Source organism: Oncorhynchus mykiss, chromosome 8 (assembly GCF_013265735.2).
Source record: "Oncorhynchus mykiss isolate Arlee chromosome 8, USDA_OmykA_1.1, whole genome shotgun sequence".
NCBI classification, from domain to species: domain Eukaryota; kingdom Metazoa; phylum Chordata; class Actinopteri; order Salmoniformes; family Salmonidae; genus Oncorhynchus; species Oncorhynchus mykiss.
In genome coordinates this window covers 37577615-37605153 of record NC_048572.1, presented here as the reverse complement: position 1 = coordinate 37605153, position 27539 = coordinate 37577615, and the positions used below count along the sequence as shown (strand labels likewise).

General features: G+C 41.6%; 1 protein-coding gene across 5 annotated transcripts in view; it reads left to right on the top strand.

Annotated features, from left to right (window-relative positions):
• The window catches only part of LOC110530908 (otoferlin), a 152732-nt gene that overhangs the window by 21807 nt on the left and 103386 nt on the right, over positions 1-27539 (top strand). For all 5 annotated transcript variants that reach the window (XM_036985435.1, XM_036985432.1, XM_036985434.1 and 2 more), the window contains exon 3: positions 17454-17542. In XM_036985435.1, coding sequence (XP_036841330.1) covers positions 17454-17542 — 89 coding nt within the window. The remainder of the gene's footprint in view (positions 1-17453; positions 17543-27539) is intronic.

The following is a 27539-nucleotide window of genomic DNA, read 5'->3' as shown; positions in this document are numbered from 1 at the left end:
TTAAATTGGGGCCTCCCACTCAAATCAAAATAATAAAATCAAAGTTTATTGATCTCGTACACAGATTTGCTCCAAAAGTGCAGCAATATCTAACAATACAACAAACAAAAAGTAAAACTAATGTCAAAAAATATCAGAACGAGCAATGTCAGAGTCCGGAATATAAATATATAGTGGGGCAAAAAAAGTATTTAGTCAGCCACCAATTGTGGAAGTTCTCCCACTTAAAAATATGAGAGAGGCCTGCAATTTTCATCATAGGTACACTTCAACTATGACAGACAAAATGAGAAAAAAAATCCAGAAAATCACATTGTAGGATTTTTAATGAATTTATTTGCAAATTATGGTGGAAAATAAGTATTTGGTCAAAAGTTTATCTCAATACTTTGTTATCTAACCTTTGTTGGGAATGACAGAGGTAAAACGTTTTCTGTAAGTCTTCACAAGGTTTTCACACACTGTTGCTGGTATTTTGGCCCATTCCTCCATGCAGATCTCCTCTAGAGCAGTAATGTTTTGGGGCTGTTGCTGGGCAACACGGACTTTCAACTCCCTCCAAATATTTTCTATGGGGTTGAGATCTGGAGACTGGCTAGGCCACTCCAGGACCTTGAAATGCTTCTTACGAAGCCACTCCTTCATTTTGTCTGTCATAGTTGAAGTGTACATATGATGAAAATTACAGGCCTCTCTCATCTTTTTAAGTGGGAGAACTTGCACAATTGGTGACTGACTAAATACTTTTTTGCCCCACTGTATATATACAGTATATATACCACCATGCAGCCATCTCTTCCAGCTAATACTAATGTGTATTTGGGCCTCTAGTTAATTGCAGTTGGAGTGTTGGGAAGTGATTTGTGCTTTAAAAACAGACAAGTCTGAGGATGCAGATCTAAAAATGAATTCACATAACTCTCTCTGTTACTAAACTTTCTGCCCAATTCAGGCAGAAGAACCTCCATAGAGATAATACATAGGGCATATAGACTGACTTTTTCATGAGAGGCACTCCAAGCAACATGTTAAAAATGTATTGATTTTTTCATGACTTTTTCATTTGCTTACATATTACATATTCTCTTCATTACATAGCATATTGTACCTGTCAGCCAGGCCTACAGTGGTTACACTTAAAGTCCCATCTTACCTCTCACTGAAAGCCTTGTCTTGATTCCTGCCCTCTCCCGCTGTGGTTGACCCCAGTGGCTAGTTGCTGGCCACTGTGAGGTAACTTCCTGAAAGTCCCCGCATCACTTCCCTGATTACCCTGGCCTGTGGTTGAGTTGCAGGAAACGAGGGCACTCATGTGACTGTTTGTTATGACGGGGTTTAATTTAGTGAGTGTTCTCGTTAACTCAGCGCCCCTGCGTCCAGTTCATGGAGAGAACGATATTCCTGTCAGACTAACCAAACCAGAATAACCAAGCTCCAGGAAATATGCTGGTTTGTCATAGGGCTTTGCATCTGTGAGATGTTTACTACAGGCATCTGTAGACTACATAGAGACTGGATTGCTCTTCACTTCCAAAATATTCCTGGCTGGTTGCACACTGTTCTCTAAGGTTGGAATGCTGCCCTAGAGAGGTATTCTCCAAAATCTCAGCACATTGAAGAAATGGAAGAAGAAATGTATTCCTAGATAATGCTGAAGGCAAGAAATTCCTGCACCTTAGATTCTTATTTTTCCCCACACAGCGTTACTGCAGGCAGTGGTTTCAGGTACTTGTGACTACGAAGTTCCTCATTGAATTTCTCACTGTGGATTATTCATTGCTCTTTTTATTCGTTTTTGTTTAACAAACGCGCACATACACTGACAGACAGTGTCATTTCTGAGGGGAATGTTTTGTCCTCTTTTCTACTGTGCATGCCTACTCCTTTCGTGATGGCGCCGCCAGAGATGGTCACCTCACTTCGCGTTCTTAGGAAATGATGCAGTGTTTTTTAAATATATTCTTTCTTACACTGTTATCCCAGGAAATTGGGCTGGCAAAATTCTGGATCATTGCTACTCTAACTTCGGCGACGCACACAAAGCCCTCCCTCATCCTCCTTTCGGCAAATCTGACCACATCTCCATTTTGTTGCTCCCAGCCTATAGACAGAAACTTAAACAGGAAATGCCCGTGTTCAGGTCTGTTCAACGCTGGTCCGACCATTCTGATTCCACGCTTAAAGATTGCTTCGATCACCTGTTCACCCATCACGTTCCACCCATAAGGCCTAAGAGAGCGTTTTTGGTCATTGACTATAGGAAAGGGCTACTAACAAGGTCTTCCCACTAGCATGTCTGATAGCATTTTCCACCTCCAGTACCAGAAAGGTATAAGGTCGATATCATATATGTTTGATGGTGACACTTTGCAATAGTTTCAGCAAATCTCCCCCAAAATTGCTATACCATACAGACAATTATTTGGGTATCTGCAAGTAAGTCATTTTATTGAATCCAAGATGATTTTCCCTCCACAGAACCCAATACAAACCCCAGTCAGGACCAGTGGGTAAAATCAGTGGGGAACCCAAGCCATGCCATTAAAAAAGCCATATAGCAACCTACTATATGTTGTGATAATTGCATTATTTGCTCTATAACCCATTTGTTTATATGCCACAGTGATATACAATAAGGCAGAGACAACAAAAATACAAAAGTCACACAGAATAAATTCAACCACACATATGTTCGTTTCATCACAAAACCAGAGAGCAATATCAGTCCGGTGAAGACCACCAAGCAAATATTGCATATTGCATGACCCACAGCATGGTAAAGCAAGTACATTTTCACAAATTAATTAAGAGTGAGAAGCTACATTTTTTTGAGTCAGTAAGTATTCAACCCAGTTGTTATGGCAAGCCTAAATTTGCTTAACACATAATCACATAATAAGTTGCATGGACTAACTCTGTTTGCAATAATAGTGTTTAAAAATATGTTTTAATGACTACCTTATCTCTGTACCCCACACATACACTGCACGACTGATGTCCCTCAGTCGTGCAGTGAATTTCAAACACAGATTCAACAACAAAGGGAGATTTTCCATTGCCTAGCAAAGAAAGGCACCTATTGGTAGATGGGTAAGAAGAAAAAAAGACAGACATTGATTATCCCTTTGAGCATGGTGAAGTTATTAATTACACTTTAGATCATGTATCAATACACCCAGTCACTACAAAGATACAGGGGTCCTTCCTGAGGCCAAAAGTGACTTAAAAAAGTTAGAGTTCAATGGCTGTGATAGGAGGAAACTGAAGATGGATCAAACAACACTGTAGTTACTCCACAATACCAACCTAATTGACAGAGTGAAAAGAAGGAAGCCTGTACAGATTAAAAATATTCCAAAACATGCATCCTGTTTGAAACATGACAATTAAGTAATACTGCAAAAAATTTAGCAAACCATTAACTTTTTGTCCTGAATAGAAAGTGTTATGTTTGGGGCAAATACAACACAATACATTACTGAGTACCACTCTCCATATTTTCAATCATAGTGGTGGCTGCATCATGGTATGTGTGTGCTTGTAATCATTAAGGACTGGGGAGGTTCTCAGGATAAAAAATAAACAGAATGGCGCTAAGCACAGACAAATTCCTAGAGGAAAACCTGGTTCAGTCTGATTTCCACCAGACACTGGGAGATGAATTCACATTTTAGCAGGACAATAACCTAAAACACAAGGCCAAATATACACTGAAGTTGTTTACCAAGACAACATTGAGTGTTCCTGAGTGGCCTAGTTACAGTTTTGGCTTAGATTGGCATGAAAATCTATGGCAAGACTTGAAAATGGCTTTCTAGCCATTATTATCAACCAACTTGACAGAGCTTGAAGGATATTTAAAAGAAGAATGTGCAAATATTGTACAATTAAGGTGTGCAAAGCTCTTAGAGACTTACCCAGAAAGACTCACAGCTGTTATTGCTGCCAAAGGTGCTTCTACAAATTATTGACGCAGGGGTGTGAAGACTTACAGTATTTAAATTATATATTTGTGTATTTCAATTTCAATAAATGTTAAACATTTCTAAAAACATGTTTTCATGTTGTCATTATGGGGTATTTTGTGTTGATGGGTGAGAAAAATATATTTAATCCATTTTGAATTCAGGCTATAACACAACAAAATGTGGAATATGTCAAGGGGTATGAATAATTTCTGAAGGCACTTTATATGTAAAAACTTTTAAGATACACCACATGACCAAAAGTATGCGGAGACCTGCTCGTCTCATTCCAAAATAATGGACATTAATGTAGAGTTGGTCCCCCCTCTTTTGGGAAGGCTTTCCACTACATTAGTGAGGTCGGGTACTGATGTTGGGCGATTAGGCCTGGCTCGCAGTCAGCGTTCCAATTCATCCCAAAGGTGTTCGATGTGGTTGAGGTTAGGGCTCTGTGCAGGCCAGTCAAATTCTTCCACAGCAATCACGACAAACAAATTTCTGTATGGACCTCACTTTGTGCATTGGGGCATTGTCATGCTGAAACAGGAAAGGGCCTTCCCCAAACTGTTGCCACGAAGTTGGAAGCACAGAAATGTCTAGAATGTCATTGTATGATGTAGTTTTAAGATTTCCCTTCCCTGGAACTAAGGGGCCTACCTTGAACCATGAAAAACAGCCCCACACCATTATTCCTCCTCACCAAACTTTACAGTTGGCACTATGCATTGGGGCAGGTAGCGTTCTCCTGGCATCCACCAAACCCAAATTCATCCGTCGGACTGCCAGATGGTGAAGCCTGATTCATCACTCCAGAGAACGCGTTTCCACAGCTCCAGAGTCCAATGCTCCAGAGTCCAACGGTGGCGAGATTTACACCACTCCAGCCAATGCTTAGCATTGCGTATGGTGATCTTAGGCTTGTGTGCGGGTGCTCAGCATTGGAAACTAATTTCATGAAGCTCCCATGGGCAGTTTGGAACTCGGTAAGGAGTATTGCAACCGAGGACAGATTATTTTTACACGCTACGCCACTCAGCGGTCCCATTCTATGAGCTTGTGTAGCCTACCACTTCGCGGCTGAGCCGTTGTTGTTCCTAGACATTTCCACTTCACAATAACAGCACTTACAATTGACCGGGGCAGCTCTAGCAGGGCAGAAATGTGATGAACTGACTTGTTGGAAAGATGGCATCCTATGACGGTGCCACATTGAAAGTAACTGAGTTCTTCAGTAAGGCCATTCTACTGCCAATGTTTGCCTATGGAGATTACATGGCTATGTGTTCGATTTTATACACCTGTCAGCAACGGGTGTGGCTGAAATAGCCAAAATCATTAATTTGAAGGGGTGACCACATACTTTTGTGTCTATAGTGTACTTCTCGCTAACACTTGTTAGGGGTTCAAGCAGCGAAGCTGGTGAAACGCTTTTGTATTTCTTCTCGCACATTATAATTATTAATAGCATTATAACAATTCTGCCACTTTGGTGAAATAATAATGAAATACCCATCAGATAATGAGACCTAGAAGGATGCTTTGGCCACACCCTCTCATGAACTTGATATCTATTGACCAAGGTCTCTCAACACAATATTTTCAGACATGGATTAGTACTGTAACAAAACTTGGGAAACATGTTGTTAACACTGTTAAGAGTCAACATATGCTAGCACATTCGGATCGACCACACAGTGGTGCTATAAGGGGCACATGTTTATCTCTCTTGATCTGTTTGTCTCCAAATTATGAAATTTGGCACACATGCTCAGGGATATGACTATGCTATGGTTCATTTTAGACGCATGGTGGAAGGACAAAACCATTTATGCAAGCTCATTGGCTCATAGAGGCCATATCGTTTGAGCTAGAGGCCCGGAACATGTGTTTAAAGATATGGGTTCATAGATGATAAATATAAAATGATGTGCCAATTGGTCCAGTGGTTCGGGAGAAGATGGCGTTTAAAGTAATCAACATCATTGAAAATGGTCAAAATTACCTAATCGATCTGTTCTATGTTGAGTTCTGATATTAGGCAAGTGTGGTAAGGATAACAGAAGTAGCTCATCCTAAGGCAATGTGTCCAATATGTCCTGATGTTAGCTCGATTGGGCCAAAACTTGAACCCTGGCATTACTGCTCACAGCTATATTGTTTGATCCCATTTCCAAATCTCCACAGGCTAGGGATAGTTTAGTGAAGTATCAGCAGATAATTCTGACTTGTTACATTGGACAGCAGAGGTTAAGCAAAAGTTTTTTAGGGTGAAGAGAAGAAACTTTTGCAGTTTGATTGCATAGTTCTATCTGCTTAATCGACCATGTACGATTCTGTGAAAGCTGCTTCGACATATGTTCCCTCTCTGCAGTTAACTCCACACCAGATGGCCTCAGTGCCTCACACAGCAAGAAAGCAAACACTAATTGGAGTTTAATCAAGACTGCAGTCTAGTCTAATTCAGTTCACAATCAAATCACTTTAGATCAGCTCGAAAGAGTGCAGCAGTCAGAGAAAAGCTGACTCAATGCGGTAAGTATATTGCACTTATTTTTTACTTTAATTACCTTTGCTGGTGGATGTTCTTGATTGTACTTGTGTGGGAAGTATAGTTTAATTATGTGCATCATTAATCAGATAAAAATGTGTTCATGGAAGTGTCATTAACTGCTGGCGTTAATGACCATAATGCGTTGATGACCATAATGATCATCATTGATCATTTGCTGTGTAAATCTAATTTATACTGAAGAGTTTTAATGTCAACAAGTGTTTTTTATTTTGATTGTCATGTTATTTGCATCGGGTTTCATTTGGCACGTAAAGAGTAATTACTCTCTATGAGTGGCTGTATGGCACTCAACATGAATCATTGCATGTGTTGCTGAAGGTGTAGAGAAAGATGCAGAGATACAAAGGAATAGGGAAAGGTATAGCAAGACTGTAAGAACGTGTGAGAGAGATGCTTGAGTGATTGGGAGACAGGGGCTATGGAGAAAAAGAGAAATGGACTGTCCAATTTACAAAAAGAGATGGAGAGAAAGAGAGAAAGAAAGTGTAGGAGCGAAATGGGGAGAGTTGCACAAGATGGAATTTCTCAGCCAGCGAACCAAGCTTGAACTCTTAGAAAAATAGGTGCCATCTAGAACTTAAAAGGGTTCTTCAACTGTCCCCATGTGGGAACCCTTTGAACCCTTTTTTATTCCAGGTAGAACCCTATTGGGTTTCATGCAGAATCCTTTCCCCAGAGGGTTCTACATGGAACCCAAAAGATTTCTACCTGGAATCAAAAAGGATTCTACTTGGAACCAAAAAGAGTTATCCTATGGGGACAGCCGAGGAACCATGTTGGAACCCTTTTTTCTAAGAGTGTTTAAGAGATGCTGTTTCATCTTAGGAGAAACACCCATTCACGCAAACAAACACACATAAAGGCTTTGATAATCTGTTCACCATTAGTGAGCATACAATAGCATTATCTGCAGTCTCTGTACAGCACCTTATCCTGTAGTGCCAGACCTGATCTCTCAAGTCATAGATAAAACAAATTATTGAAAGAAACACTAGTGAATTATGTAAGATGTCATCATCTCTGAAAGTGAGGGTGTGTGTGTTGGTGTGATGTGATGTGAGGTCGCAACGATCCTCTGCTCTTCAATAATGCAACTCTCAGGGTTGAGCTTGGGCTTTAGGCCTACATGCTCAGTGGAGTGCTGAATACAGGATGGGAAACCTTGAGTAGACTACTTCCCCTTTCCCCTCCCCTGTCCAGGAAATACAGTACTTAGTGCTGAGCGTTTAGTGCTTTTTGAGGTCAATTCAGTTTGGGTTTAATTCTTTTTTTTTAAAATCACGATTTCGGTTTTTGATTCAAATGAAGGAAAAAGGAAAAAGGTTTTTGATTAAAAAAAATTAACATTAAATGCACTATGCATTATGTGGGTTGAATGTCCCACAGAATAAAACAAATAAAACAGTGACTGCCCATTACAGATGATCCCTTATTAACCATCATTTATTCACATTACTTTATTTTAATAAAATATTTCAGTAATTGTGTATATTACATTTGTTTTATTTGAGGACTTGATTGTTTCATTCCCAGTCACCATCTCTGTCGAGCTGCTGCCTATGCTGTCTGGCAAAAATCACTATTTTGTAGTTCTTCAAAGTAAATAAGGCATACTTTTATGACTGCTTAATACCAACTATCAATCACTTAAATCATGCCTTTTCAAGTAGAGATACACCGTGAAGCAAAAGCTGCTCTACATAGCACCTCACGATCGTGCATTCTTCTCTCTTACATGGCAGTCATAAAAGACACACTGACGGACAAGTAGATGCGCAATGGATTATGGTCATTGTAGTTAATTACTACATCCCACAGGTCAGACTGGATCTGATTTATCTCTCGAGAAACTGTGCGATTTGCACATTGAGCTCACAGAAAAAAAATTAACGAAATGGAATTCAAATAATGGAACCAAATTTGGTCAATTAGTTGCTTAGAAATACGAAAAATAAGTGGAATTTCAGTTAACCGCTCAGCACTAACAGCACTAAATATTACATCACTTCCCCTGAAAATGACCTATAGCTATTCCTCCAACTGGAGTGAGGTGTTATCAAAGGGATGAAGCATAGGCCATGATCAGGCTGACCCAACTGTTTTTATTCAACACAATACATAAGTATATGATCATTTATTTTACATGGCTTTTGATGGGTTTGAAACTTGAAAAGGACATCAAATGAAGTAGGTGTTAAGTTTGAAAGGATCTTCCTAGCAGATGTTAAGTATAAACTCTCAGAGAGAATACTATAAGGAGCTCTTAATTATAGATACTTTATACCTCAAAGCTGCTCTCTGTGATTGAGACAGAGAGTGCTGTAGCTACATAATTTATCTGAGCCTAGATGTTTTCATTATCTGTGTATATGGCAATAGTTAGGAGGAATCATGTGATATGGCTAGGACCGCACTATTCCGCTCACCCTTCTAGTCGCCCTGGTTTCACAGCAGATCATGGGATTAACATCTCATTTTTAATTGAGCTCTTAGCCCCTCTTAAAAACTGTTATGTATTGGTAACACTGGTGCTCCCAACTTAAAAAAGTGCGGATCACAACATACAATTCAGGGGCACCAGAAGATAGATTTGTTTAATTGACTGAGATATAGCATATTGGGCCTATATGAATTCTAGCTATTTTTGAAGCACATACTAGGTTACTACATTGTATAAAATTACTACCTATTGAGAAGCATTACATTGAATATTCTACACGGCCTCTTTAAGAGTGTCAAGTTAGGGTGTGGGGTGGGGGGGGGGGGGGGGGGGGGATTTTCACTTTATAAGTTACACATATTTGTTTTTGAGGAAAACAACTAAATTGGATATTAAGATTAAGATCACTTAATCTTGAAACTAGGGGGCACTATTTTTATTTTTGGAAAAATAATGTTCCCAAAGTAAATAATTTCTCAGGACCAGATGCTAGAATATGCATATAATGGACAGATTAGGATAGAAAACACTCTAAAGTTTCCAAAACTGTCAAAATATTGTGAGTATAACAGAACTGATATTGCAGGCGAAAGCCTAAGAAAAATCCAATGAGGAAGTGACTTATGTTTTGAAACCGTTGTGTTCCTATGCTCCCCTATTGGCCACTGAAAAGGATATCAACCAGATTCCTTTTTCTAGGTATTCCCTAAGGTGTCTACAGCATTTTGACGTAGTTTCACGCCTTTATGTTGAAGAATGAGCGTAAACGACTACATTGCGTAAGTAGCCAGCTGAGGGCTCTCAGAGTGATTCTTGCGTAAAAGACAGAGGTAGTCATTTTTCCTCTGGCTCCTACTGAAAAGCCAATTGTCCCGGTTGATATATTATCGAAGAGATATTTGAAAAACACCTTGTGGATTGATTATAAAAAACATTTGCCATGTTTCTGTCGATATTATGGATATAATTTGTATTTTTTTTTGGCGTTGTCGTGACCGCTATTTCCGGTGGATTTTCTGAACATAACGTGACAAACAAACGGAGGTGCTTTGGGTATAAAAATCATCTTTATGGAACAAAAGGAACATGTGCTGTCTAACTGGGAGTCTCGTCAGTGAAAACATCCGAAGATCATCAAAGGTAAACGGTTAATTTGATTGCTTTTCTGACTTTCGTGACCAAGCTTCCTGCTGCTAGCTGGACATAATGCTATGCTAGGCTATCGATAAACTTACACAGCCAGCTTTGGCTGTAAAGCATAATTAAAAAATCTGAGATGACAGGGTGATTAATTGATTTCATTATATTTCACTTGTGATTTCATGAATATGAATATTTTCTAGTAATATTTTTTGACCGTTGCGCTATGCTAATTAGTGTAGTTGATGACAATTCTCCCGGATCCGGGATGGGTAGTTCCAAGAGGTTTTTAACTGATCAATTGCACACAAGGTCCAACTGAAATTTCACTTTTATTAAACGCACACACCAGTAGTAATCCACTTTTTTGAGCTGAAAGACGATAGCCAGAGCTTACTGATGATGTTGCACAACGATTTAAGTCATTATTTTAGTCAAAGTAATATGTATTTGGGCTTGAAGTGATAAATCCACTTCGTGCAAATCTTTGCCAGTCTTTTCCTATGATATACAAATTATTTTCAGCCTACATTTCATTTCAGGGCTTTATTTTAATGTTACTACCGACCAGCATGACATTGTTTATTAATCAGAAACAGTTGCAGGGTTATTCCTCTTTGCGACTGAGATGAGCCAAACAGGCTTGTGTCCACTTGAGCCATGGAGCAAATAAAAACACCTACCCCTTTTTTATCATAAAATTATCATAATCCATTGGATTTGTACTTAAAAAAAAAATAATCTAGTCTGTATTAAAAATGCTGTATATTGCGTTATTTTTGGGGCTGGTTATGAGACCTACATAAGCATGTAAAACACCACAAAACCTATCACACAAGGCAAAACATTCCATAACACCATAGCCAACTTGTCAACAGTATGTTTATGTTAAATGTACGTGATAGGCCTATCTGGCTTATATGATTCTGATGGTCATAATGCTTCTTGACAACAACAAAGGATTTAAGAAACACACTTTCAAACGAAAGGAAACTTCTTGGCAGGGGAAAAAACACATTTGACTACTGTAAATGTGGGTGTCATAACCAGCCATAAAATCACGCAATGTATGTCTCAACAAGTGTAAAGTGCATCATGACAGTGTAATGACAGGTTATTGCATGTTAGGACCTCTGTTATGACATATTATGACATGGTTATGACCATGTCATAAAGTGTTATGACGCAAGCTGTCAAGTAAAGTGTTACCACAAAGTCATTGTAGCCATTTCACTTCCGCTGTGAGATGAGCAGGGGCTGGGGCTGGTTTGGCTTTGCTGTGCCGTAGCCAAAGCCTGCCAGCAGCCTACCTACCAAAGGTTGCACTGTGTCCATTAAAACGTTTTTTTAAAAACACATCACCGATCTTTCAACAGTTATCCATATTACCGGAGCTTCATCTTATTCTTTCTAACTCTTCCTATGGTGGAATCGCAAGTTACATTTATGGAAGATGCCAACACGTTGGGTCCTTTAACCGAACCCCTCCGAAAGACACACATACAAAACAGTACACATATACAGCTACACTGGGTGCCAGGGGATGTTCTAAGTCCACAACAATACTTAACCCTTGTGTTGTCTTAAGGGTCAAAAATGACCCGCCACTATGTTTAACAGCAGAGAAAATCCCCTAAATGATATTTTCTCAACTTGAAATTTGATACATTTTCCTAGAGTGACCCCAACATTAGAAAAAGTGAAACATCGCCTTTGTTCATATTTCCATGAAAGCTGTACACCACCAGGGTACAAATATTGTCTTAGGGTCATTTTTGACCCGGCAGTTATTCAATAATTTACACACCACAAAAACACACACACACACACACATTCACACATACACAAACACACACACTGAGAAATTAAGATTATGTGTGCTACTGATTGAACTCAGCCAGCAGCTCCTGATGAGGAAGATCACCATGGTTGGCACAGTTAGAAAGAACAAGCCTGAGCTCCCCCCTGCACTCCTCGCAATTAGGGGGAGAGAGGCCTTCTCATCAGTTTGCCTTCACCCCAACCATCACTCTAGTTTCTTACCTCCCAAAGAGGAACAAGAATGTGGTCCTCCTGAGCACACTGCACAAAATGGCTGAGAACAGTGATCGTGAGGACAGGAAGCCAGACATCATCCTGGACTACAACCACAACAAAGGAGACGTGGACAACCTGGACAAGGTGATTGGAACTTACAGCTGCAGGAGGATGACCTCAGTTCATCACGCAGACAGGAATAAAGCTTTTTTCGAGAAGAAGATTTTTATTTTATTTTTTTTTATTTTACCTTTATTTAACCAGGCAAGTCAGTTAAGAACAAATTCTTATTTTCAATGACGGCCTGGGAACAGTGGGTTAACTGCCTGTTCAGGGGCAGAACGACAGATTTGTACCTTGTCAGCTCGGGGGTTTGAACTCGCAACCTTCCGGTTACTAGTCCAACGCTCTAACCACTAGGCTACCCTATCGACTCATGGTGTGATTGTGATAACATACAGAAACTCAAGTCCTTCTGTTCACCCAACCTAGAATACATCACAATCACATGCCAAGGGAATTATCTATGATTTTAGTCACGTCCGTGTACAGTAAGGGAAAAAAGTATTTGATCCCCTGCTGATTTTGTACATTTGCCCACTGACAAAGAAATGATCAGTCTATAATTTTAATGGTAGGTTTATTTGAACAGTTTGATTTGCATTTTAATGAGGGAAATAAGTATTTGACCCCTCTGCAAAACATGACTTAGTACTTGGTGGCAAAACCCTTGTTGGTAATCACAGAGGTCAGACGTTTCTTGTAGTTGGCCACCAGGTTGGCACACATCTCAGGAGGGATTTGTGACTATAGCTCAGCCTTCAACACTATAGTACCCTCCAAGCTCATCATTAAGTTTGGGGCCCTGGGTCTGAACACCGCCCTGTGCAACTGTATCCTTGACTTCCCGACAGGCCGCCCCCAGGTGGGGAAGGTAGAGACAACACTTCCACTTCGCTGATCATCAACAGAGGGCACCCACAAGGGTGCATGCTCAGCCCCCTCCTGTACTCCCTGTTCACCATGACTGCGTGGCCACGTACACCTCCAACTCAACCCTGCACCTTAGAGTGACAATAGTCACTTGAATAATGTTTACATACTGCTTTACTCATCTCAAATGTATATACTGTATTCTATTCTACTGTATTTTAGTCAATGCCACTCCGACATTGCTCGTCCTAATATTTATATATTTCTTAATTCCATTATTTTACTTTAAAATGTGTGTATTGTTAGATACTACTGCACTGTTGGAGCTAGGAACACAAGCATTTCGCTACTCCCGCAATAACATCTGCTAAATATGTGTCATGTGACCAATAAAATTAGCTAAGAATGAGTTTGTCCAAGCAAGGTTGAAAAGCACTTCGATGTGAAATAATGTGATCGTGTTGGTGTATGTGATTGATTCTACATACCCTAATGACATAAAATGAACAGGGCTACTCACAGTTCCTGGAGAGGAAACATTTCAAGCTCCTTGTAGTTGCCCTTGTTAGCGGAATGTTCCCACTAAAAGCCAACTGTTCCATGCCCAAAAATACAGTAGTGTCGATGAGCTGCTTGATAACATCCCTGTTTCTTCTTACCTTCTCGTTGTGTTGCGCAGTTTGAATACACAGACTTCCACAACATGATTGATGCAGATTTTTCCCAGATGTTGAATCTGATGTGGGAAATTAAATGGGTTATTCAACAAAAAATCCAATACTTTCTGGTGGAGAAAACTGCACTCTAATAGCTAGCTAGTGACTAAAGTTAGAAAGGCACATTTTCTTTTTAAAGTCACTAGCTTACTCGGGTAACGATGTGCGCTGAGAGTCGGGAAGCAAGTTCAGGGAGTGAATGTTTTAATAAATAAATTAAACATAACACAAAACAAGACACACAAACAACGCACAGACAGGAAACAGAAACAATGACGCCTGGGAAAGGAACCAAAGGGAGTGACATATATAGGGCAGGTAATCAAGGAAGTGATGGAGTTCAGGTGAGTGATGACATGCAGGTGCTTGTAACGATGGTGACAGGTGTGCGCCATAACGAGCAGCCTGGTGACCTAGAGGCCGGATAGGGAGCACACGTGACAGCACCCACTCCCCGACGCGCGTCTCCAGCCGCAGGACACCGACCAAAATGACGAACCCGGGAATCAGGAGCGGACCTGATATAGACAGATGTGTGCCTTTCCAAATCATGTCCAATCGATTTACCACAGGCAGATTCCAATGAAGTTGTGGAAACATTTCAAAGGTGATCAATGGAAACTGGATGCATCTAAGATCAATTTTGTGTCTCATTGCAAAGGGTCTGAATACTTCTTTACATAAGGTATTTCTGTTTATAATTTTTTATAAATTAGCGACAATTTCTAAAACCCTGTTTTCGCTTTGTCATTATGGGGTGTTGTATGCAGATTGATGATACTTTTTTAAACATTTGATCGATTTTAGAACAAGGCTGTAACGTAACAAAATGTGGAAAAGTTGAAGGTGTCTGAATACTTTCTGAATGCACTGTATACCCTGCCCATTCCCCTTCCCCGTATCCCAATATCCCAATAAGTGAGATACCTACATGCCAACCATAGATCGCACTAGTATGTGGACACCTACTCGTCAAACATCTCATTCCAAAATTATGGGTATTAATATGGAGTTGGTCCGCCCTTTGCTGCTATAACAATCTCCACTCTTCTAGGATGACTTTCTACTAGATGTTGGAACATTGCTGTGAGGACTTGCTTCCATTCAGCCACAAGTGCATTAGTGAGGCCGGGCACTGATGTTGGTTGATTAGGTCTGGCTCGCAGTCGGTGTTCCAATTCATCCCAAAGGCGTTCAATGGGGTTGAGGGCAAGGTTCTTTGCAGGCCAGTCAAGTTCTTCCACACAGATCTCGACAAACCACGCTTTGTGCACGGGGGCATTGTCATGCTGAATCAAGCTGTTTCCACAAAGTTGGAAGCACAGGGGCCTTGCCCTAACAATGAAAAACAGTGCCAGACCATTATTCCTCCTCCCTCAAACTTTACTGTTGGCACTATGCATTCGGGAAGGTAACATTGTCCTGGCATCCGCAAAACCCAGATTAATCTGTCAGAATGCCAGATGGTGATCACGTTTCCACTGCTCCAGAGTCCAATGGTGGCAAGCTTTAAACCACTCCAGCCGACGCTTGGTATTGCACATGGTGATCTTAGGTTTATGTGCGGCTGCTCGGCCATGGGAACCCATATCTTGAAATTGCTGACGAACAGTTCTTGTGCTGACGTTGCTTCCAGAGGCAGTGTGGAACTCATTAGTGAGGATTGCAGCTGAGGAAAGGCGATTTTTCAGCACTCTGCAGTCCCGTTCTGTGAGCTCGTGTGGCCTACCACTTTGCGGCTGAGTCATTGTTGCTCCTAGACGTTTCCCCTTAGCAGCACTTACAGTAGCAGCACTTACAGTTGACCGGGGCAGCTCTAGAAGGGAAGACATTTTATCAACAGGTGTGGCTGAAATAACCAAATGCACTAATTTGAGGGTGTGTCCACATGTAATGTATATCGTGTTCCCTACAGTTTGTAGAAAAGGTCAGAAGCTCTGAACTATCTTTTCAGACCCCAGTCCTACCTACCTACCAACCTACCTAAACACAACCCCTCTGCTCTTTTAGTATTTCTCCAATAGGTTTCCTCAAGGTGAAGGCCTCCACTTCTACTGTATGTCAAAGATATGTCGAACAAAAACACTATAGTAAATACTACAGTGTGTCTGAAAAAACACTACGTTGATTACTATAGTATATTCTACAGTTTTCTTTAACTACAATATTCATTCTATAGTTAACTGTAAATATTCACTGTGAGGTTTTAGTCCAGTAAAGTCCACCAAAACACTACAGGTAATAGTATAACATTTAAGTACTGTATACTATAGTATTTTTTTCATGTGGGTGCACACACACGCACACACACACCCAAGGGCTTGTTTCTTGTCTGTATTACAGTGGCAGGTGGAACCCCAGGTTTAAGTAAAGGGGCAGGCCTGGTGGATAACTGCTCTGAGTAAAAACAGCCCACTGTGCTGTCAGCAACCAGGAGCAGAAAGGATCAGCAAGGGCTGGATGAGCTTCAAACAGCATTTCCCATCACACATCCAGCACTGACATAGACAAATTTAGTTCAACGTTACAACAGACAAGACTGACAGAGAACAATTTAATTCCCTCAGCTCTGTCTTGCTGTTGTACCCTTGACAGGATTTAGCTAGGCTATCTCTCACTATATGGATCCTTACCCCATTCCACCCTCATTTTTTTTAAACAGAACTTACATAAGGTGATAACACAGGGGGAAAGGCTGCTGATTGGCTAATCAACTGTGGACAGTCATTTTAAGCAGTAAGGCCCGCGGGGGTGTGGGATATGGCCAAAATACCACGGCTAAGGGCTGTTCTTATGCAAGACGCAATGCAGAGTGCCTCGACACAGCCCTTAGCCAAGGTAGACTGGCCATATATCACAAACCCCCGAGTGGCGCAGCGATCTAAGGCACTGCATCTCAGTGCTAGAGGTATCACTGCAGACCCTGGTTTGATCCTTGGCTGTATCACAACCTGCCGTGATCGGGAGTCTCATAGGGCAGCCCAGCATCGTCCAGGTTAGGGGAGGTTTTGTCTGGGGTAAAATAAGAATTTGTTCTTAACTGGCTTGCCTAGTTAAATGAAGGTTAAATAAAAATGTAATAAATAAAAGAAACCTGAGGTTCCTCATTGCTATTATAAACTGCTTACCAACATAATTAGAGCAGTACAACAACAAAAAACAGTCTGATGTACCACGCTGTCAGGAAATCAGCTTTTGGGGCTCGAACCAACCAGTGTATAATAGAGATTAGATCACTGAGATGTATAGCGTTTGCATGCTGTGGTGCAACTTCTGTTGTGTTTATTAGAGATGACTCAGCAGCACAACTTGGGTTTATCTTGAAGAAATCCAATTAAGGTTTTCTGACAATTTCAGTTATTCATGTTGCCGGTGGTGTTGCTTTGGTGTTGGGTTGAAAATGTTTCTCTTGCTTAGTAAAACAAGTAATTAGATATTCTATGGCCCAGTAAGAGAAGGCTGGTGGGCTTTTTTAAATTGCCTGTTGTGGTGAATGATTGACATTAAATACTTTTAAACCGGTCAGTCAAATGATTTTCTTGTAAACTGCGGATGTTGTGGTTGAATCATTATAGCCTGTGGTTGTGCAGCCTGTCACACTGTCACATAGTTTTGGGCTGAATCCTTAATTAGTCTTTCTCGCCCCTCAGACGTTCCGATGGCCGATTGCCAGTAGAGTGGATGAAAATGAGATGCTGGAAGTTCAAGTGTTCAACTACAGCAAAGTCTTCACCAACAGGTCAGTTACCTACAATACACTCAAACACAATACTGTAACATAAGTACTACAATATTCTCTCGTGGAGAGACTACATAAACATAAATAGTACCGTAGATCTGTCATGATACAATGGGATGCGTGAGAGAATGAGCAGCGAAAGTTTCGGTGCTTTGGACAAATCACGATTTCACAGGTATTAGCATCTTTCGAATTTCGGAAAGTGAGGGGACATTTGGCCATAACTTGCAAAGAGAGAGGGCGGAGGTCCTATTTTTTGTCTCTAAACACATATGGAACCAGAACCGAGATTACTGCTACTACTAACAAAACTCAAACCAACAAATACCTGAATCTCAGCATGCTCAATACACACTCCAAACACGGGTCAGAGGAATAATAATACGCACAACACTGCCACACACCACCATACTAAACAGGGTCTAACTAACAGTTGGAACATTGAGGGAAGGTCACCATAACCCTTCCATCACTTTCCTCCTGCCATCCTCAGACGAACATAATGCACACAATAATCTAGCTAAAGGCACTTCAGATAGGCAATCAGCTCCTAACGCTTCTTGACTATGAGGTGATAGATTGATTCAATTGTATGTGGGATTGGCTGCGGGCCGCAGTGCAGCATCTGAATGGGCTTCCAATAGAGTGGAGCGAGGCAGTAATGAAATTGTATTAGCGCCGTATGCTAATGGTTGCATCTGTCGCACCTGAGCTCAACCACTCAGACGCTAAGGCCAAGACTTTAAGGATGAAGTAAAAACACAGGTACAGTATATACAGTAGATGCTATATCTCGGTCTATCTCTATGATTAGAGATGATATTCCACTCAAAGTAGGCTCTGTATGCGTGTGCATATGAATCAAATCAAAATCAAATCAAATTTATTTGTCACATACACATGGTTAGCAGATGTTAATGCGAGTGTAGCAAAATGCTTGTGCTTCTAGTTCCGACAATGCAGTAATAACCAACAAGTAATCTAACTAACAATTCCAAAACTACTACCTTATACACACAAGTGTAAGGGGATGAAGAATATGTACAAAAAGATATATGAATGAGTGATGGTACAGAGCGGCATAGGCAATAGACATTAGCATAGACAGTAGATGGTATTGAGTACAGTATATACATATGAGATGAGTATGTAAACAAAGTGGCATAGTTAAAGTGGCTAGTGATACATGTATTACATAAAGATGCAGTAGATGATATAGAGTACAGTATATACGTATACATATGAGATGAATAATGTAGGGTATGTAAACATTATATTAGGTAGCATTGTTTAAAGTGGCTAGTGATATATTTTACATCATTTCCCATCAATTCCCATTATTAAAGTGGCTGGAGTTGAGTCAGTGTGTTGGCAGCAGCCACTCAATGTTAGTGGTGGCTGTTTAACAGTCTGATGGCCTTGAGATAGAAGCAGTCTCTCGGTCCCAGCTTTGATGCACCTGTACTGACCTCGCCTTCTGGATGATAGCGGGGTGAATAGGCAGTGGCTCGGATAGTTGTTGTCCTTGATTATCTTTATGGCCTTCCTGTGACATAGGTGTGATAGATGAGATACATGAAGAAATAACAAAAATAAGCACGGACTCATTTGATTCCAATTATACAAATGAATCGACAGACCACGTTTGTTTTAGGCACGGTTGACATTCTTATTACAGATACATCATCACTAACTTTGGAGGCTGTCTATTTATTTTTGTAAATATAAAAAAATGATCCCCCTTTTTCTCCTCAATTTCGATCTTGTCTCATCGCTGCAACTCCCCAACGAGCTCGGGAGAGGCAAGGTGGAGTCACGATTCCTCCAAAAACATGCCCCCCCCTAACCGTGCTCCTTAACACTCGCCAGCTTAACCCGGAAGCCATCCGCACCAATGTGTTGGATTAAACACTGGTCAACCGGCAACCCGGGGTCAGCCTTCAGGCACCATGCCCGTCACAAGGAATCGCTATCAATCAAATTTCAAATTACAAATGTATTTATAAAACCCTTCTGACATCAGCTGGTCACAATGTGCTGTACAGAAACCCAGCCTAAAACACCAAACAGCAAGCAATGCAGGTATAGAAGCACGGTGGCTAGGAAAAACTCCCTAGAAAGGTCGGAACCTAGTAAGGAACCTAGAGAGGAACCAGGCTGTGATGGGTGGCCAGTCCTCTTCTGGCTGTGTCGGGTGGAGGTGATAACAGAACATGGTCAAGATGTCTCTAGAGAAATGAAAACAGCAGGTCTGGGACAAGGTAGCACATTTGGTGAACAGGTCAGGGTTCCATAGCCGTAGGCTAAACAGTTGAAACTGGAGCAGCAGCACAACCAGGTGCACTGAAAAGTGCATCAAAGCTGGGCCCGAGAGACTGAAAAACAGCTTCTATCTCAGGGGCATCGGATTGTTAAATAGCCATCACCAACATTGAGTGGCTGCTGCCAACATACTGACTCAAATCTCTAGCCACTTTAATAATAAAACATGTAACGTAATAAATGTATCAATAGTCACTTGAAACAATGCCACTTTAGCATTTCGCTACACTCGCATTAACATCTGCTAACCGTGTGTATGTGACAAATAACATTTGATTTGATTTGACAGGGGACAGAAAGGAGTCATCAGGCCAGGTAGTCCTGAGGCATGGTCCAAGGGCTCAGGTCCTCTGAGAGAAAGAGAGAGAGAAAGAGAGAGAAACAGAGAGAAAATTAGAGAGAGCATTCTTAAATTCACACAGGACACCGGATAAGACAGGAGAAACACTCCAGATATAACAGACTGACCTTAGCCCCCGGACACAAAAACTACTGCAGCATAAATACTGGAGGCTGAGACAGGAAGGGTCGGGAGACACTGTGGCCGGGGGCCTCCGACGATACCCCCGGACATGGCCAAACTGGCAGGATATAACCCCACCCACTTTGCCAAAGCACAGCCTCCACACCACTAGAGGCATATCTTCAACCACCAACTTACCATCCTGAGACAAGGCCGGGGGGGCACCAACCCAGACAGGAAGATCACGTCAGTGAGTCAACCCACTCAAGTGACGCACCCCTCCTAGGGACGGCATGGAAGAGCACCAGTAAGCCAGGGATTCAACTGCCGTAGTAGATATTGATGCAGAGAATCCCAGTGGAGAGAGGGGAACCGGCCAGGCAGAGACAGCAAGGGCGCTTCGTTGCTCCAGTGCCTTTCAGTTCACCTTCACACTCCTGGGCCAGACTACACTCAATCACAGGACCTACTGAAGAGATGAGACTTCAATAAAGACAAAGGTCGAGAGTCTGCGTCACTCACATGGATAGGCAGACCATTCCATAAAAATTGAGCTCTATAGGAAACAACCCTGCCTCCAGCTGTTTGCTTAGACATTCTAGGGTCGGTAAGGAGGCTTGCGTCTTGTGACCATAGTGTACATGTAGATATGTACGGCAGGACCAAAATCGGAAAGATAGATAAGAGCAAGCCCATGTAATGCTTTGTAGGTTAGCAGTAAAACCAAAAGCAGAACTAAGGTCTAGGAGCACTAGGACAGATGCAGAGCCTCGGTCTGATGCCATTAAAAGGTCATTTACCACCTTCACAAGTGCAGTCCCAGTGCTATGATGGGGTCTAAAACCAGACTGAAGCGTTTCGTATACATTGTTTTTCTTCAGGAAGGCAGTGATCTGCTGCGCAACAGCTTTTTCAAAAAACGTTGAGAGGAATGGGAGATTCGATATAGGCCGATAGGTTTTGATATTTTCTGGGTCAAGGTTTTGCTTTTTTAAAAATTTTATTACTGCCACTTTTAGTGAGTTTGGTACATATCCAGTGGATAGGGAAACGTTCATGTTCAACATAGGAGGGTCAAGAACAGGAAGTAGCTTGAAGGTTTAGAGGCCATGACTATTTTCATCAATGTGTCGAGATATAGTATTAAAAAATGTGAGTCTCTCCCTTGATCCTAGTTCCTGGCAATGTTGTGCAGACTCAGGACACCTGGGCTTTAGAGAAATAGGCAGATTTAAAGATGAGTCCGAAATTTTCTTTCTAATGATCATGATCTTTTCGTCAAAGAAGTTCAGGAATTTATCGCTGCTGAAGTGAAAGCCGTCTTCTCTTTGGGAATGTTGCTTTTTAGTTAACTTTGCGACAGTATCAAAAATACATTTTTGACTGTTCTTATTTTCCTCAATTAAGTTGGCAAAATAGGATGATTGAGCAGCAGTGAGGGCTCTACGATACTGCACGGTACAGTCTTTCCATGCTAGTCGGAAGACTTCCAGTTTGGTGTAGCGCCATTTCCGTTCCAATTTTCTGGAAGCTTTCTTCAGGGCTCAGGTATTTTCTATATACCAGGGAGCTAGTTTCTTATGACAAATGTTTTTGTTTTTGGGGGTACGACAGCATCTAGGGTATTATGCAAGTTTAAATTGAGTTCCTCAGTTAGATTTTTGTACTCTGACGTCCTTGGGTTTTCCGATAATTTATAGCACGGCTTTTGATGATCCTTGGTTGGGGTCTCTGAGCAGACTATTTGTTGCGATTGCAAACGTAATAAACTGGTGGTCCGATAGTCCAGGATTATGAGGAAAAACATTAAGATCCACAACATTTATTCCACGGGATAAAACTAGGTCCAGAGTATGACTGTGGCAGTGAGTAGGTCCGGAGGCATGTTGCACATAACCCACTGAGTCTGTGATGGCTCCGAAGCCTTTTGGAGTGGGTCTGTGGACTTTTCCATGTGAATATTAAAGTCACCAAAAATGTGAATATTACCTGCCATGACTACAAGATCCAATGGGAATTCTGGGAACTCAGTGAGGAACGCTGTACACGGCCCAGGAGGCCTGTAAACTGTAGCTATAAAAAGTGATTGAGTTGGCTGCATAGATTTCATAACTAGAAGCTCAAAAGACGAAAACACAGTCGTTTTTTATTGTCTAATTTGAAATTTGCTATCGTTAATGTCAGCAACACCTCCGCCTTTGCGGGATGCGCAGGGGATATGGTCACTAGTGTAACCAGGAGGAGAGGCCTCATTTAACACAGTAAATTCATCAGGCTTAAGCCATGTTTCAGTCAGGCCAATCACATCAAGATTATGATCAGTGATAAGTTCATTGACTATAACTGCCTTTGAAGTGAGGGATCTAACATTAAGTAGCCCTATTTTGAGATGTGAGATATCACAATCTCTTTCAATAATGACAGGAATGGAGGAGGTCTTTATTCCAGTGAGATTGCTATGGCGAACACCGTCATGTTTAGTTTTGCCCAACCTAGATCGAGGCACAGACACGGTTTCAACGGGGATAGCTAAGCTGACTACACTGACTGTGCTAGTGACAGACTCCACTAAGCTGGCAGGCTGGCTAACAGCCTGCTGCCTGGCCTGCACCCTATCTCATTGTGGAACTAGGGGAGTTAGAGCCCTGTCTATGTTCGTAGATAAGATGAGAGCACCACTCGAGCTAGGATGGAGTCAGTCACTCCTCAGCAGGCCAGGCTTGGTGCTGTTTGTGGGTGAGTCCCAGAAAGAGGGCCAATTATCTACAAATTCAATATTTTTTGAGGGGCAAAAATCAGTTTTCAACCAACGATTGAGTTGTGAGACTGCTGTAGAGCGCATCACTCCCCCTAACTGGGAAGGGGCCAGAGACAATTACTCGATGCTGACACATCTTTCTCGCTGATTTACAGGCTGAAGCTATGTTGCGCTTGGTGACCTCTGACTGTTTCATTCTAACATTGTTGGTACTCTCTACACTCGACAGTTTTAGCTTTAGCCAGCACCATCTTCAGATTAGCCTTAACGTCCGTAGTCCAGCTCCCTGGTAAACAGTGTATGATCGCTGGATGATTCGTTTTAAGTCTAATACTACGGGTAATGGAGTCACCAGTGACTAGGGTTTTCAATTTGTCAGAGCTAATGGTGGGAGGCTTCGGTGCCTTAGACCCCGTAATGGGAGGAGGAGAGACCAGAGAAGGCTCGGCCTCTGACTCCGACCCGTTGCTTAATGGGGAGAACGGTTGAATGTTTCTGTCTACTGAATGAGCGACACCGGTTGAGCATTCCTACAGCATTTCCTTCTAGAAGCCATGAGAAAATTGTTCGGCTGCGGGGATTTATACTACTATCTGCACTTATTGGTGGCACAGATGCTGTTTCATCCTTTCCTACACTTAAAATACCCTTTCCTAACAATTGCGACTGAAGCTGGGCTTGCAGCACGGCTATCTTTGCCATAAGGCGATCGTTCTCCAGTATATTAGGAGTACAGTGACTGCAATTAGAAGGCATAATGTTAATGTTACTACTTAGCGTTGGCTGGTGGAAGTCCTGCCGAACCACGTCCAAATAAAGCGTCCGGAGTGAAAAAGTTGAATGAAAAAAGTTGAGCGAGGAACTTAAAAAAAATGTAAAACGGTAATTTAAAAAGTAAAAAACATAAAGTTGACAGGTAGCAAAGTAAGGTTAGCAACAAACCGCAAAGCAGCACATAAACAAGTCTACAAGTTGTGACCGGAAATGACACAAGGAGCTCTATGGCGCGATGAGCCAAGTAAATTCCCCCGGCCAAACGCTCCCCTAACCCGGACCGCGCTGGGCCAATTGTGCACCATTCTATGGGACTCCCGGCCACGGCCGGATGTGGCACAGCCCGTGAATGAACCTGGATCTGTAGTAACGCCTCTAGCACTGCAATGCACATTCAAAATGGTGATATAAATTTGGTAAGATGGATTTAAGTTTCCCTGCATTAAAGTCCCCGGCTACTTGGAGAGCCACCTCTGGGTGAGCGTTTTCTTGTTTGCTTATGGCGGAATTTGGCATGGGTCCTCATATCCTCAAAAGGTTCTACAGCTGCACCATCGAGAGCATCCAGACTGGTTGCATCACTGCCTGGTATGGCAACTGCTTGGCCTCCGACTGCAAGGCACTACAGAGGATGGGGGACAATGTGATATGATGATACTACAAGCTTGGCACACCTGTATTTGGGGAGTTTCTCCCATTCCTCTCTGCAGGTCATCTCAAGCTCTGTCAGGTTGGATGGGGAGCATGACTGCACAGCTATTTTCAGGTCTCTTCAGAAATGTTCGATCGGGTTCAAGTCCGAGCTCTGGCTGGGCTCCTCAAGGACATACAGACTTGTTCCGAAGCCACTCCTACTTTGTCTTGGCCATGTATTTAGGGTCGTTGTCCTGTTGGAAGGTGAACCTTCGACCCAGTCTGAGTTCCTCAGAGCTCTGGAGCAGGTTTTCATCAAGGATATCTCTGTACTTTGTTCATCTTTCCAACGATTCTGACCAGTCTCCCAGTCCCTGCAGCTGAAATACATCACAGCATGATGCTGCCACCACCATGGTTCACCGTTGGGATGGAGGCACATTTCCTCCAGGCATGAAGCATGGCATTGAAGCCAAAGAGTAAAATCTTAGTTTCATCAGACCAGAGAATCTGGTTTGTCATGATCTGAGAGTCTTTAGGTGCCTTTTTGGCAAACTCCAAGAGGGCTGTCATTTGCATTTTACTGAGGAGTGGCTTCCATCTGACCACTGTACCATAAAGGCCTGATTGGTGGAGTGCTGCAGAGATGGTTGTCCTTCTGGAAGGTTCTCGCATCTCCACAGTGGAACTCTGGAGCTCAGTCGAATGCTCAGTTAGGCCAGGCGGCCAGCTCTAGGTAGAGTCTTGGTGGTTCCAAACTTCTTCCATTTAAGAATGATGGGGCCACTGTGTTCTTGGGGACCTGTGCCTCAACACAATCATGTCTCAGAGCTCTACGGACAATTCTTTCAACCTCATGGCTTGTTTTTTTCTCAGACATGCATCGTCAACTCTGGGACCTTATATAGACAGGTGTGTGCCTTTCCAAATCCGGTCCAATCAAATGAAATTATCACAGGTGGACTCCAATCAAGTTGTCGAAAAAGCTCAAGGATTATCAATGGAAACAGGATAAACATGAGCTCAATTTTGAGTTCTGGATAGTTATGTAAATAAGATATTTCTGTTTTTTATTTGTAATAAATTTGCCAAAAACTCTAAAAACCTTTTTTCACATTGTCATTATGGGGTATTGTGTGTAGATTGATGAGGGCAAAAATCATTTTAGACATTTTAGAATAAGGCTGTAAGTTAACAAAATGTGGAAAAATGGAAGTGGTCTGAATACTTTCCAAATACACTGTATTTCACCCTCATTAACATACATGATTACATTGTGCATGTTCATTTAGACAGTAATTATTATTCAATATGTCCTCACCTGGGATTTTAACTCATAACCTTTTGATTCACGGCAATGGAGGGTAAGAGGGAGTGGTGGGATGACCTGGTCATGTTACCAAAACACAATGAGTTTCGTGATGGTGATGACACACATGCACGGACATGCGCACTTTAGTGGTTTACCTGGCCAGTTATATGCATCATTTTAAAACTTCCATATCACCTCATATACTATTGATGCAACCTCGGTGTTGCACTAATGGGGAACACTGCACTTTAATACAACCCAAAACCTTATTGCTTCTCAAAGTTTTTTCCTCCAATTATATCTGTGTTAAGGGATGTGAGCATATGAAATCCTTCCTCCACAAAGCCCCCCACATTGTATAATTCATGTGTATCTTCTCCTCCCAAACTCAGCTTCTCTCTGCTTTCGCCTCCGCTCTCTCCCCGTCTCCCTCCCTCTCTTCTCCCACAGACTGCAAATCATGCCTTCATCCCTATTATCCCTCATTTCCTCTGCACTGTAAACAAAGACTCTTTGGATCAACCAACAACAAAAAATACTTTAACTGGTTACAACTAAATGAGTTAGGTTTTTTCAATTGAAAAATACTACATTTGTTGAAACCAAATATATGATTCAATGCCAATTGTTTTGGCAAACCTATATTTTTAAGTTCAACACTAAATATTTCAACACTCAACTTACTTTTACCCTTTTGTTAAACCTAATAAATAACAAATAAAACCAATACTTCATGTAAATGCAACCCATTTTTTTCCTCTTGTTCTAAGTTAACTTTTGTATTTGGAATTAGCTATCCAAATTTCTTCAAATAATTAAATAAATTCCCTGTAAAACAATTAATTAAGTTGGTTCAATAACTATAAATAATGTTGCCAAACATATTCTTTACACAAGACGTTCACGTTTAGTAGCCACAATATTATAACCAAGCATTGGCTACTCATCAGGCTCTTTAGTGCAGAGGGTCATTGTCATTCCCCAGAGTAGCTGCCCCTCACATAGAGAACTCATAAACTGCCTCTTAACTTTTACAGGGGCATAACAATAACCATACTGTTATAGGGGTGGCAGACAAGAGAGATTGTGTGTGTGTCTGTCTGTCTGTGTGTGTGTGTGTGTGTGTGTGTGTGTGTGTGTGTGTGTGTGTGTGTGTGTGTGTGTGTGTGTGTGTGTGTGTGTGTGTGTGTGTGTGTGTGTGTGTGTGTGTGTGTGTGTGTGTGTGTGTGTGTGTACAAGTTTTATTCATGTCTCACTGTTGGCCAACGGGGGGCACTGCTTTGTAATGTGATGATGAAAACTAAATCATGTGCAAGTGTAAAGCATACAGTAATTTCTATGAGAGAATACTAAACAACCTGTGCATTGTTTCCCACTCATACTCCAAGATCTTCTCTGCATCCATGTCTTCGAACAGCAACACTTATTATTGTAGTTAAGCTTCAATTTAATGTATTGCTTGATTGAAGCCAGGGTGGCAGGTAGCCTAGTGGTTAGAGCGTTGGGCCAGTAACCAAAAGGGTGCTGACAAGGTAAACATCTGTCGTTCTGCCCCTGAACAAGGCAGTTAACCCACTCTTCCCAGGTAGGCCGTCATTGTAAATAAGATTTTGTTCTTAACTGACTTGCCTAGTTAAGTAAAGGTACATTTTTGTATTTTTTTTTTTTTAAACAGCTAACTTGAGATTTTGAGGGTTGACCTAGAAAGAAAAATGTATTTCACTTGAGAAGGAAG